Source organism: Pinus tabuliformis, chromosome 1_1 (genome assembly GCF_031772625.1).
Source record: "Pinus tabuliformis cultivar Carrire ecotype Pingquan chromosome 1_1, CPIR1, whole genome shotgun sequence".
NCBI classification, from domain to species: domain Eukaryota; kingdom Viridiplantae; phylum Streptophyta; class Pinopsida; order Pinales; family Pinaceae; genus Pinus; species Pinus tabuliformis.
Genome location: NC_142297.1, coordinates 62,229,608 through 62,241,950, shown reverse-complemented (window position 1 = coordinate 62,241,950; position 12,343 = coordinate 62,229,608). Strand labels below are relative to the sequence as shown.

Genomic DNA, 12,343 nt, shown 5'->3' with positions numbered 1-12,343 from the left:
CTTATGAAAACTTGTCAATAGCAGCGTCCATAGCGGTGGCCCAATCCATCTAGATTCAAAGTAGTTGGTCCTTGTTCCTACACGTTTGTTCCATTTATAGGTGATGGTGAATGTGCACTAAAATTCCACTATTTTTCATGGATCAAAGTGATGCAACAAATTTTGGGCTTCCGCTTTGGAGAGATCATCCTTAGCAACCGAGAGAAAGACGAGCATGTTTTAGCTTGAATACCAGGGACAATTCTTCAGGGGATCGTTGCGGATGAAGCCAGTATCACTGGAGTGGTGTCCCACCATGTCATTGTTTTGCAAGATGAATGAATTGGGCCAATCTTCCACCACAGTCCAAATCACTGCACTCGTAATTTCTCGTGTTTTAATTCTGCTAGACATTGAGGTTGTTATGGTGTCTATAGTTTTTCTTAAAGTGTTGCCTATCATTGCATGTGACACAGGGAGTGGCATAAAATCCTGTTGATAGCCACAGATATGACACAGAGTTTGTTGTTCTTGATAGAGACAGATGACAAGGTACTTTTTATGTCACAGTGAGATCGAAAGGGCAACAAAATTTTGCTCTCAGACAAATGTTGTCTCCTGCTCACCTCTAGAAGGCTGTTGCTCAGAAAATTGCAAAAGGTCAACCACTACAGATGGCTTCCCATTCTTTGTGTATAAATCACTTGATATGATATATGAGCGTTGTAATGATCAACGTGACTCACAAAAATGAAGGGATTTTTAATATTGCTGATCTTGCAATGTTCATCAACAATGGTTAGAGGCAGTTATGTTTTAAATGGAAGTCAAGTGACAACTCGAAGATGTGGTGGTGAAAGAGCAATGTTTGTGAGATTCCAGAGTGAATGCGAGTGTTGATGAAGACCAGTTAAACATAGATTATCCTTAGCATTAACAGAGGGTATAGGAAGGAAGGTTCCATATGTTGTTGTAAATTGTCATTATGAGTTCCCAAGTGTCAATCTAGAAGTTGTTTTTCCGTATGTATGAGTTGTAGTCGTGAATTGTCATTGGTAATTCTCTAGCTTTAAGAAGTTGTTAAGACCATTTCACTAAATTATATCTTAACAAATCTTATATAAAGACATTACTAATTAATCAAATCTCCCATTATATTAAATTATATATTAACGAATCTCATACAAAACCTTAATTAGTTAAATAAATAAAACACAAAAACATTATCAATTATACCTGAGCAAATGTCTCATAAAAACATATAAATTATACCCTAGAAAATGTAGAAAAAAAATTAGCAAGTGAAAAGATATTGCAAGAGATCAATAAGAATGTACCAATTCACCTTATAAGTAACTTGTTCTTTTCTCTTTATTTTTGTTTCAATATTTTACTTAATCATATATCTTTCAATATTTTATTTAATGATGTATCTTTATGTCTTATATATAAGACAAATAATCAATAATTATAATACCATAATTTAAAATATATATATATGAATAATATAATTAATCTATAACTTTTTAAATATTATATTATTTTTAATATATATTTCTATATATATTCCATCAAATCTGTTAACATGGTTAAATCAAATACATTTTTTCATGAAAATAGTAAATCATTTTTATAAAATAAAATAATTTAACTAAACATTTTTTAAATATATTAACTTTCACTAAATCAATATACATATTATAAATATATTAACTTTCACTAAATCAATATACATATTATAAATATAAATGTTTAAATATTTTATCTATATTTAATAACCAACTACTATAATATAAACGTTTAAATATTTTATTTATATTTAATAACCAACTACTATACTTTTTAACTTTCACTAAATCAATATACATATTATAAATATAAATGTTTAAATATTTTATCTATATTTAATAACCAACTACTATAATATAAACGTTTAAATATTTTATTTATATTTAATAACCAACTACTATACTTTTTAATTTAAAAGGGAAAAATTGTTACGACCATTGCCATTAAGTGGTGAATACATTTTATTTACTAACTTGTAAATTTTTTAATTCACTCATTTATTTATTTGCATTGGTTAATACATTTTATTTACTAACCTCTTGTGACACCCCGCGAATAAAGTTGTAAATATTATGTTTTATGGCCAAGTCTTGGTAAATGACATAGGCCGGACATAGATGATAAAATGTTGTTTTAATTTTATAATGTTGTTGTAATAGAGTGTTAAATGAGAGTTCCAGTTACTAGACAAATAGAAGACAGTTATTCTTTTCTCTGGAAAGGAATGGAATAATCTCAGTTAGGACAGGGAGAAAAATAATCCCAGTTGAATTGAAGAATAATTTCAGTTCGTACAAAGGGATGAGAGGGGAGAAAAAGAGGGAAGAAACCCTGAGGTGACTTTAGAATCTTGATACCTGGAAGTGCAAGAGGGGTAAACTTCAAACTTCAGAACCTGAAACAAGATGTTGTTGAAGGTTGACAGAATGCTATCATTTAGGGTATCCTTGAATTGGTGGGTGGCCAGTGGGATCTTTGAGACAAGCTGCAAGTCTGAGTTCCTTGAGACAAGCTGTAAGTTGGTTGAGTTCCTTGGGCTAGAGTGGCAAGGTCTGAATGCCCATAACAGATCTGAGTGGTCTCTGTCAAGTAACTGTTTTGGGAAGAAACTGGGGGAAAATGGACGTGATTGGTATTCTGCGAAGGAAATGGACATGATTGCTGTTCTGGATGGTTGGGTCGAACACAGATTTCCCTGGTGATTTTCTTGATGGCTGAGATAAATAGAGAGACTTACATGATTGCTATTCTCGATGGTTGGGTGGAACACAAATTTCCTTGGTGATTTTCTGGATGGCTCAGATAAATAGAGAGATTTTCTGGATGGCTGAAATAAATAGAGAGGGCCCAAATAAGTCCAGATAAGTACTTAGGGCCCAAATAAGTCCAGATAAGTACTTCTGTATAATTCAACAATTCTTGTTGAATTTTTCAATTTTCGGGATGGCTGAGATAAACAGAGAGGGCACAGATAAGTAATTCTATATAATTCTTGTTGAATTTTTCCTTCCAAGATAAATGTTTTCTGTAAAGTAATATACTACACTTCTATGGAATGACGTTTTCTGTTAAATAATATACTACACTTCTGTGGAATGACAGAGGTCTGTTTAATTACTATAAATGATATATTTATGACAATTGTCTGATTAAATAGATTTGAGTAACATGTAAATTAAAAGAGTGTGTTATATTCGTTACAGAGTCTGATTGTGAAGTAAAATGACTGGAAATTCATTAAAGCATTAAGCAAAATTGCATAATTCCAGCTGGGCAATGATACAAATTCACGGGTGTAATATTAAGCGTTATTAAGCATTACACTGTACAAAAGAGCAAAATTATGCAGGAAAAAGCACAGTAGCTATACAGTCATATGAAAGGGTAAAACATCCTATTAAAAAAATTGGTCTCTACATAAATTGAGGGAAAGTAATTTTGCAAGCTATGTTAATAATCATAATACATAAAATTAATGTAACATAATCATAATACATGAAATTAATAATACATTGGAAAAAGGAAGAAGTTGGCTTATGCGTAAGCCAGACCAGCATGACTCCCTACGCTCGAGTAATGCTAATAATCCAAAATATATGTATTATAACTGGAACTTGGAGTAGAGCCCTGGTCGGCGAGAGATAACAGTAAATAATTACTGTCACAAACCCTCGGCACAGGGATGTAAAGCAACGAATGCCTCAGTTTAACACCTGCTAGAAGGGGGAATCATATTTTGAGAACAACCTATTAATGAGAATCTATTACCAAGTCAATGGATGTATAATAACAAAGTGACAGGAGATAATGATAGTCTGTCGATATGAGAAAATACATGACGGTAGCTAGAAATTCTCAGAAATGAAGTTCAAAACTGTTACAGACGTATAGGTAAACTTATCAACTAAGTTCCATGAATATCAATGGTGCTTTATGAAAATTTCACGACAGTGGTTTGATAACTAAGAAACATTATACAATCAAATAGTCCAACATAAGTAGATTAAACTCTCAACAATTCAAGAATCAGCTCTCGTGTTTAGATGCATGAACAACTTTAATGCATGCTACAACTGAAACCCGTAAGAACGAATTGGGGTTAAACCCAGAAAATTACCATATAAACCCCAGAGAAGGGTAAACATAGATTAATTTGTATTGTGTAGTAGACATTGCAAACAGGATTTCTCATTCCAGTAATGACACTAATATGGCAGCCGAATCACCTGTTCCGTTCCCAGTTCATATAATTACTACGGGTCCCAGTTCATATAATCACGATGTTATAACGCTAAGCTAGAAGAACAATATTAACAAGTGAAATGCCGGCATGACCGGCGGTAGATTAACCCTACTCACTCAATCATCTCCAGAAGGTCAAAAGGTGACCTTGAGTTGTCTGGAAGCGAAGAAAACCCCTCAGTGACTAGAGTAACCAACATGGAACATTGAAGAGAAAACCATAAGTGGGTGCCACTGCAGAGTTCTGAACTGTTGAGGAAAGCAATACTTAACCTGCCATCAGATTTAAGGGTCGAGTTAGAAAACTGTTAAGGAAAAAAGAAAAGAAAAATCAGGCCTGTAATAATATAGTACCTATAGAGTGGCGTTGGGGTCACAATGCACACCTAAGTCTGTAAAAACAAGACTCTGTAATTAAATACTATAAGCGTTTAGCATTTTATTCTCTTGCAAAGGACTCGAGACTGCTTCCAGATAAAATGATTTCCAACAATTACCTAAGGATCCTGACCATAGTCTTTCCTTCACCTGTGGATGCAAGGCCGAAGTCTATAGGAACCACTTGCATCGACAGTGTAAAAATTAGGGCTCCCTAATCTCTTCAAAATACACAGCAGATAACATGCTCGGTATACTTGCAAATGAGACACTCCAGCAAACGAAACCCTACTTTAACCAAACTTGCAGGTTGCAAAACCTCAAACCTTGCAACAAAATGACTGAATGAATATGACTGAATGAATCTCGTTTTCGAAGCCAGATGAGGAATTGGTTACCTCAACCTTTGCCATGGAAGCAAAACTTGCAGGTTGCAGAGCCCCTGGCGCCAGATGGGGAATTGGTTACCTCAACCAGCGCCACCAGATGGGTAATTGGTTACCTCAACCAGCGCCAGGGAATTGGTTACCTCAACCATCCCGACCTAATAGCTGACCGTCGGACCTAATTGCTGACCGTCGGATTAGTGGAGTTCCATCGCAGGGTCTGCTGAACTCCAGATGTTCAAGATCGTAAGATATTTCTAGATACGCGTACAGTGGGATAAAGGATTAATTAAGTCTAGTGTACATCGGTTGGAGGGGTGTAAATATTAGTTATTAACTTTATTATTGAAATCTTTTAAACTAAGATGTTGAATGGCAATATTAATGCATTAGTTATCGAATTTTAAAAAAAGTGTAAGATTGCCTGAAACAAGTGGTAATTCTGAAAGATATTAGTGCGTGCTATAACCATGTATTAATTCCCCATAAAATAAAATAAAATCAAAACTTTTGGTAAATAATGGTTAAGGTAAAGAGAATAAGGTAGACATGTTACACATAAATTTTTTAATTCACTTAGTAATTTATATATACATATTGTTTCAGTCCCTAAATATATAATTTTATATTAAAATTAATTTTCCTATTTGCAAAGATTTCTTTGAATGATACCAAATACATTTCATTAAAAAACAAACAAAAATATAAAAAAATTATAACTTCAATATTTTAAGCGTGTTCTATTTATTTATTTTTCGGGATGGATAGGTTCACGTTACAATGAGATTTCAAATGGTAACACATTTTTATTGAAACCTAGGCCGCGCTATACCTTCAATCGATGGAAACGACTATTTCCAACCTGGTTCGGCTGTGTGGAAAATTAATGGTGTCATAAATAATTTGGTACGGGCTGTATTTGGATTTGCGCAGGTTATATGTATGCCTCGAGCTCCACACTAAATGGGGCCAGCACAATGAACATATGAAACGTAACGAGCTACATGGTGCAGTTGAGATTTTCGGAGTTTCTGACCATAAACAATTCCGGTAATAAACCAAACGTCCGTCAATATAAACGGTGACAGAGATGGTGGGATCGAACAGCCCTGGCAACAGGTTCAACGACTCTGCAATAGGGATAAGGGTTGCCGATTCCGCGTTAGAAGAGTTTTGACATGTGAGCCATCATTTAATAGCACTTTATCTTGGGATTTCTAATTCGTTGCAACTGCAGGCAAAGGAGAATAATTCGTGGCAATTGCGGCAGGTTCAGACAGGTTAGTGGTAGTTGACAGGCGCATCGAAAATTTCACCGCTGCCAAATGGTATTGAATTATTTCCCACTAAACCTGCTATAATACGTGCTAATTGACAGGAGCCTTGAGGATTTCAATGCCACGAAGAGTCATGGAATTTGGACAGGTGAGTGCTATATTAATCGCTTTCGTCTTCTATGTTACAACACGCCCAAATCAGCGAAGGGAAGTAAAATTATCAGGACTGAGCAAGGGGACTATCGAAGCTACAGCGAGGTCAGTTTTAGTCTCAGAAGGGAATGCATGCATGATGAGTATCCCTTAATATTTTCATTATTTCTCAGCGGAAATATAATAACCCATGATTGAAGCTTCTCTGGTTTAATCAATCATTCACCATATTGAAACTTTCGGAGACCAACAAGAAAATTATTTTCTGCAATTGTTTCTTTATCAGTATACTGTCTGACCTTTTGTGTGTTTCAAGCGTAAGGGAAATGTACTGGGAACAGAAGCAGCCACACACGAAGTGTTAAGATCCCCATCAACCTTTCTGTAGAGCACTTGGCTTCTCTGGAGGCAACCATGGTTACCTGTATGTATTTTCTCTGTCAACGATCCTAGTTCCAATGTTTCATTGCTTAAAGCCATTAAAGTCGAAATATTTTATATCTCAATCCCCATTCTAAACTGCAGGGGAGCTAGATTCAAACGCGGATGAAACTAGTATCGACACCGACATTGAAACCGTTTTTGAACCGGTATGCATATCCTTGGTCTCTGCATTTCCTGGATTTTATTTTATTTAGATAATGAGTTTAAAAATTCTATTGCGGCAGTTTAATAATCATGGTGGATTATACTGTTCACCATTATATGGAGGCCCTGGGGGCAGTTTCTGGAACGACGGGACATATTCAGGCATTCGTCGTATAACCGTGATAGTAAATGAGCGAACATTAACTGCACTACAACTCGATTATGGTGTCGAAGGAGATATCAATGTGAAGGATAGAGATTTCCGGGGAGTTCATCATGGAGGCCAATTCGGTATTAAAATAGTGGTAAGTCACAACTGCATCCTCATGAATTTATAAGTTCAGGAAGAGTACATGGATTGTAACTATTTCTATTTGACCTGATGGCCCGCCTTTTTGTGCCTTGTTTGCAGTACGATCTGAACTATCCTGAAGAATTTGTCACTAAAATCAGCGGCTATTATGGCCCTACTTGGTTTTGGTTTCAGACTTTTATTATTGTGAAATCGTTAACCTTTCATACAAACCAAAGGAAACTAGGCCCATGTGGGCCGGAACATGGAACTTACTTTGAGACGGAATCAGAGGGAAAAATTGTTGGGATGCATGGGTTCGGGAGCTGGTCCTATGTTGACTCAGTGGGAGTCTATATGCGCAAGTTATGAAGTTCCAAACATACACGGAATAAGCCCATGCTATATTTTGCGGACTTTTGAGTTCCTGGTTGTTTTGTTGTTTTTGGAAGTAGCCCATGTTTTGAATCCTGTCTTCGCTCTGTTACATGGTAATGTCCGAAATTGTTTCCATCTGATCATTTTGGAATTTTGTTTTGAGGGTGTAATTTGGAGACTTCTGAATGCAAGTGGCTTGGTAATGGTAATTGTATTTTCAGGCAATGGTCTCTAAGGGATTTTGTAAGGATTTTGTAAGTTGGTTTCTGAATACTAAATTTGGAGACTTTTGAACTCCTCCAGTCTTAGGAGGAGTCGTACTTTCTTGCCCCCTCTCTAAATTGAAGGTAAAATTGTTGACTAAGTTGAGGGTGAAATTGTTGTTAGTGATAATACGCTATCATCTTCTATATTATCATTAAAATTTAATTATCTTTTATACAATTATTTTAAAAAATTATTGTTAAACATCATACGCTTCTTGTCCTCTATATTATTATGAAAAGGAAATTGTTATTAATGATCATACCCTCCTCATATAACAGGTAATTGTTATTAATGATCATGTGTTACTCAATGATCATATGCTTCGGCTTTTAGTTCGTGCTTCGTTTTAAATTAAAATTCCTAGCAAAGACTTGTGTTACTCAATGATCATATGCTTCGGCTTTTAGTTCGTGCTTCGTTTGAAATTAAAATTCCTAGCAAAGACTTGTGTAATGTTTATATGCTGGACTTCGTCTGTGATCTCTGCCTCTATTTATTATTGTTTATATTCAATTCTTTATTGAGGATTGAAAGCAAACTACAATAATCTGTATGATGATATCTTTTTGTTTATATTCAACCTCTTTATTTGATGGTCTATTTTTGTTTATATTCAACTTCTTTACTTACAATTGAACGCAAGATACAACGCGGGGTACGCAAGATACAACGCGGGGTACAAGAGCGTGATTAATACGATGGAATGGTCTCGTTTAGTTTCAAGTTTCAAATTCAAAATGTGAGTGTTATTTATCACCATCTCCCACTTCCCATTTGCTCAAAATATCTTTGTTCGCCATAGAGAATGCCTGAAGAACCATGCTGCCAACATCAGGGACGACGCAAACGATGGTTGCAACAAATTCATGGCCAGCGGTGACGAAAACACTGTGGAATCCCTCAGGTGCGTTCCCAATGCCTGCCTCCGTAATTTCCACATGGCGGACACCAGCGACGGAGTAGCTGACCCTCGGTGCTTCCTACTATTATTGCTGCTAAAGGTAACAACCGCAATGGCTCCTCCAAGAGGCCCGGCGGCGGGATTCACCTCCTGGTGCCTGCTCCCCATGTGCCCCTGGCGTTGCCCTCCATCCCATCCGGTATCCTGCGCTCCCATCCGCTGATGATCATGGCGATCTGTGACGTTGGCGGTGAGAACCACGATCACATGATGAACCGTGTCGGTGTTCATGCCATGTACATGGCTGGCCACTGAAACCTAGATGCAGTAAAATGCTGAGGCGCAGCAAAATATACTGCCACTATTCTACCCCATGGAGTAACTTCTACGATGGGAGTTGTGAATCATATGCGTGGATGACTTTAAGGAGTGTGGAGATGAAGATTTGCGTGGATGGCGACAAATGGCAGTTTCTCTGTAGTCAAGATATCCACCAAAAAGAAAAATATCGTGAGTCTGGAGAAAGGACAGGCGGATTTCTGGCTTTTGTACAGAGACCCGAGGGGTTTATGAAGGATCTGAACCGTACCGTCAAACTGAACCAACTAGATGATTTCTTTGATATTGTCGACCGTGAGGCAACAGATATGGATCTGGACAGTAAGACAACAGATATGGATCTGAACAGTACCGTCAAACGGAACCAACTGGATGATTTCTTTGATATTGTCGACCGTGAGGCAACAGATATGGATCTGGACAGTAAGGCAACAGATATGGTTGCCCAAATTTAATTTGGTTGCTATCAGCAAGTAGAACATGGAGAAGTGAGGACAGAATGCATAAGTGGTGTGTTATAGAAGCTGTAAAACCAGTAGTTACAGAAGAGAATGGAGAAAAGAGCCCTGAAGGAGTAGATAACCAGTGGTTACAGAAGGGAATGGAGAAAGAGACCTGAAGGAGTAGATAACCAGTGGTTACAGAAGGGAATGGAGAAAAGAGACATGAAGGAGTAGATAACCAGTGGTTACAGAAGGGAATGGAGAAAGAGACCTGAAGGAGTAGATAACCAGTGGTTATAGAAGGGAATGGAGAAAAGAGACATGAAGGAGTAGATAACCAGTGGTTACAGAAGGGAATGGAGAAAAGAGACATGAAGGAGTAGATAACCAGTGGTTACAGAAGGGAATGGAGAAAACAGAATGGAGAAAGAGACCTGAAGGAGTAGATAACCAGTGGTTGCAGAAGGGAATGGAGAAAGAGACCTGAAGGAGTAGATAACCAGTGGTTGCAGAAGGGAATGGAGAAAAGAGACATGAAGGAGTAGATCAGAGGGAATGGAGAAAAGAGACCTGAAAAGAGTAGATAACCAGTGGTTACAGAAGGGAATGGAGAAAAGAGACATGGAGTAGATATGATCGAGTGAAATAGTTGTTCTAGATATGCACTGCAACATGATTTCTAAACACTACTTTCTTTGTTTAAAGTATTTCCATTTTTTTCCCAGCTGGCAGTTGCTTAAGAGATCATGGGGCATTAGCATTTGCAGCTTCTTCTCTGTTGTTCGTTTTGCAGATCTGTTATGTCACTTGGATACCTTCAATTTTCCAAAAAAGAATTGTTCATTTTGCAGATCTGTTATATCACTTGGATACCTTCAATTTTCCAAAAAAAAAACAATAAATCTTCAGTTTTCCAAAATGCAAAAATAAATCACACAATGGCACAACGGTATTTGTTTGGATTTCAGTAGCAAATCTTACTCATTGTCTGGATGAGATTGTAGGGTATACTGGAGTTTTCTCGATCTATCTTAGAAATGATCAATTTTTGTTTAAAGGAAATTAAGTTATCATTTTTTTTAAAAGAAGTTAAGTAATACGTTTATGGTTTTCATTTCACAGGATCAATTCATTTAACTGGAAGAGTATATTTGGAAATCTCTCGTCTTGTGTAGCCATATAATAAGCCCGATCAGCATTAACAAGAGTCTTGCCTAGGCGACTGTCTGCGGAGAAATAGATTCCCAGAGTCTTGCCTAGGCGATTGTCTGCGGAGAAATAGATTCCCGCTTACTTAAATAAGTAGTAAATAGTGGGTGTTTAATTTCAGTTTTGAGTTTAACACTGAAAATTTAAAAAAAGAAAAGCTATTTTGATTTATAAAAGTTCTTTTCAATCTAAAATCTATACTTTGGTAAATATAGTTAATTTTTTAAAATGTTACTTCATCTAGAATTATCAAAATTTCCATAATTTTTATAATCAAACACTGCAAAAGTATTTTATTAATATAAAATTATATATATATATATATATATATATATATATATTTAAAAAAAAAAACAATTTTAGAATATTAATATAAAATTATATATATATATATATTTGAAGAAACAAATTTAGAATGATAAACCTAAGGGTAAATTTGTTCATTATCTTAGAAAATTATCAATTTTTTTTAAAGGATGCTAAATACAATGATTTGTTTTTAAGATGATAAAATTTAATGTTGAGTTTTACTTGAATGAAAATTAGAAAGAAAAAAGTTTATTTTTCAAATTTGAAATGAAAATTTTCCTTTTTTCTATTCTCTTAGGGTTTGAATTTATAAATGATAATTAGGAATACTCCATAGTTTATTTTTCAAATTTGAAATGAAAATTTTCCTTTTTAAATTTTTTTTTTAAATTTTTTTCTATTCTCTTAGGGTTATTTATAAATGATGCTTAGGAATACTCCATAGGTAATTTTTTTCTATTCTCTTAGGGTTTGAATTTATAAATGATGCTTAGGAATACTCCATAGGTATATTTGCAGATCTTTATCAAGGTAAGCATTTATGAATGTTACCTTTCTATCATCTTCATGCTTATCATGTCTAATTAATACGAATGCCTAATTAATGCGAAGACATGAAGGCACTATGAATAAAAAAAATTCAATATGGTTGATTCTTTAATATTAGAAATTTAATGCTAAATTAGCTTCGCATGCTCTTGGGATAATTCATGCTCTTGGGATAATTCAATATGGTTATGATTCTTTAATATTAGAAATTTAATGCTAAATTAGCTTCGCATGCTCTTGGGATTGGTATTTACAAATGGTACTTTACGAATTCAACATGGCTCTATTGGGATATCTTCATACTTGGGATATCTTCATACTTCATACTCCACTTGCTTGTATTTATTAGTTGTTTTACTTTTTTGAGTTTATAAGATTACTTTCATGTCTTTTTTATGCTTAATTAATATAAAACACATAGACAAAATGATTCAATGTAGTTATGCTTCTTTATTATCAGAAATTCAATGTTAAATAATAAATAATACTCATTAATTTTTGTTGACAAAAAATAATGTAATTTATGCATTCTTTTAGTGTCTGCATCGTCATGCATCATAATGCACATATGAATAATTATGATT

At 35.1% G+C, this 12,343-nt stretch overlaps 1 protein-coding gene and 1 long non-coding RNA gene across 2 annotated transcripts; one reads left to right on the top strand and one right to left on the bottom strand.

Annotated features, from left to right (window-relative positions):
• Window positions 1-4,068: 4,068 nt before the first annotated feature.
• LOC149211565 (uncharacterized) lies at window positions 4,069-5,260 on the bottom strand. The gene is made up of 3 exons (XR_016250170.1): window positions 4,788-5,260; window positions 4,645-4,682; window positions 4,069-4,563 (listed from the first exon to the last, which is right to left on the bottom strand). It is a non-coding gene; the product is annotated as an uncharacterized LOC149211565 (long non-coding RNA).
• Window positions 5,261-6,535: 1,275 nt separating this feature from the next.
• LOC149211564 (jacalin-related lectin 19-like) lies at window positions 6,536-8,047 on the top strand. Its single transcript, XM_089390459.1, has 5 exons — window positions 6,536-6,589; window positions 6,801-6,908; window positions 7,010-7,074; window positions 7,153-7,377; window positions 7,485-8,047. Exons 2-5 carry the CDS (start codon window positions 6,899-6,901, stop codon window positions 7,734-7,736), a joined length of 552 nt encoding a protein of 183 aa, XP_089246585.1. The 5' UTR covers window positions 6,536-6,589; window positions 6,801-6,898; the 3' UTR covers window positions 7,737-8,047.
• Window positions 8,048-12,343: the final 4,296 nt, after the last annotated feature.

Bases quoted from the DNA above. Each gene is read 5' to 3' on its own strand.
- LOC149211564 (XM_089390459.1), top strand. The intron at 7,075-7,152 runs GTATGCATATCC...CTATTGCGGCAG, and splicing joins TTGAAACCGTTTTTGAACCG to TTTAATAATCATGGTGGATT. The intron at 7,378-7,484 runs GTAAGTCACAAC...CCTTGTTTGCAG, and splicing joins AATTCGGTATTAAAATAGTG to TACGATCTGAACTATCCTGA.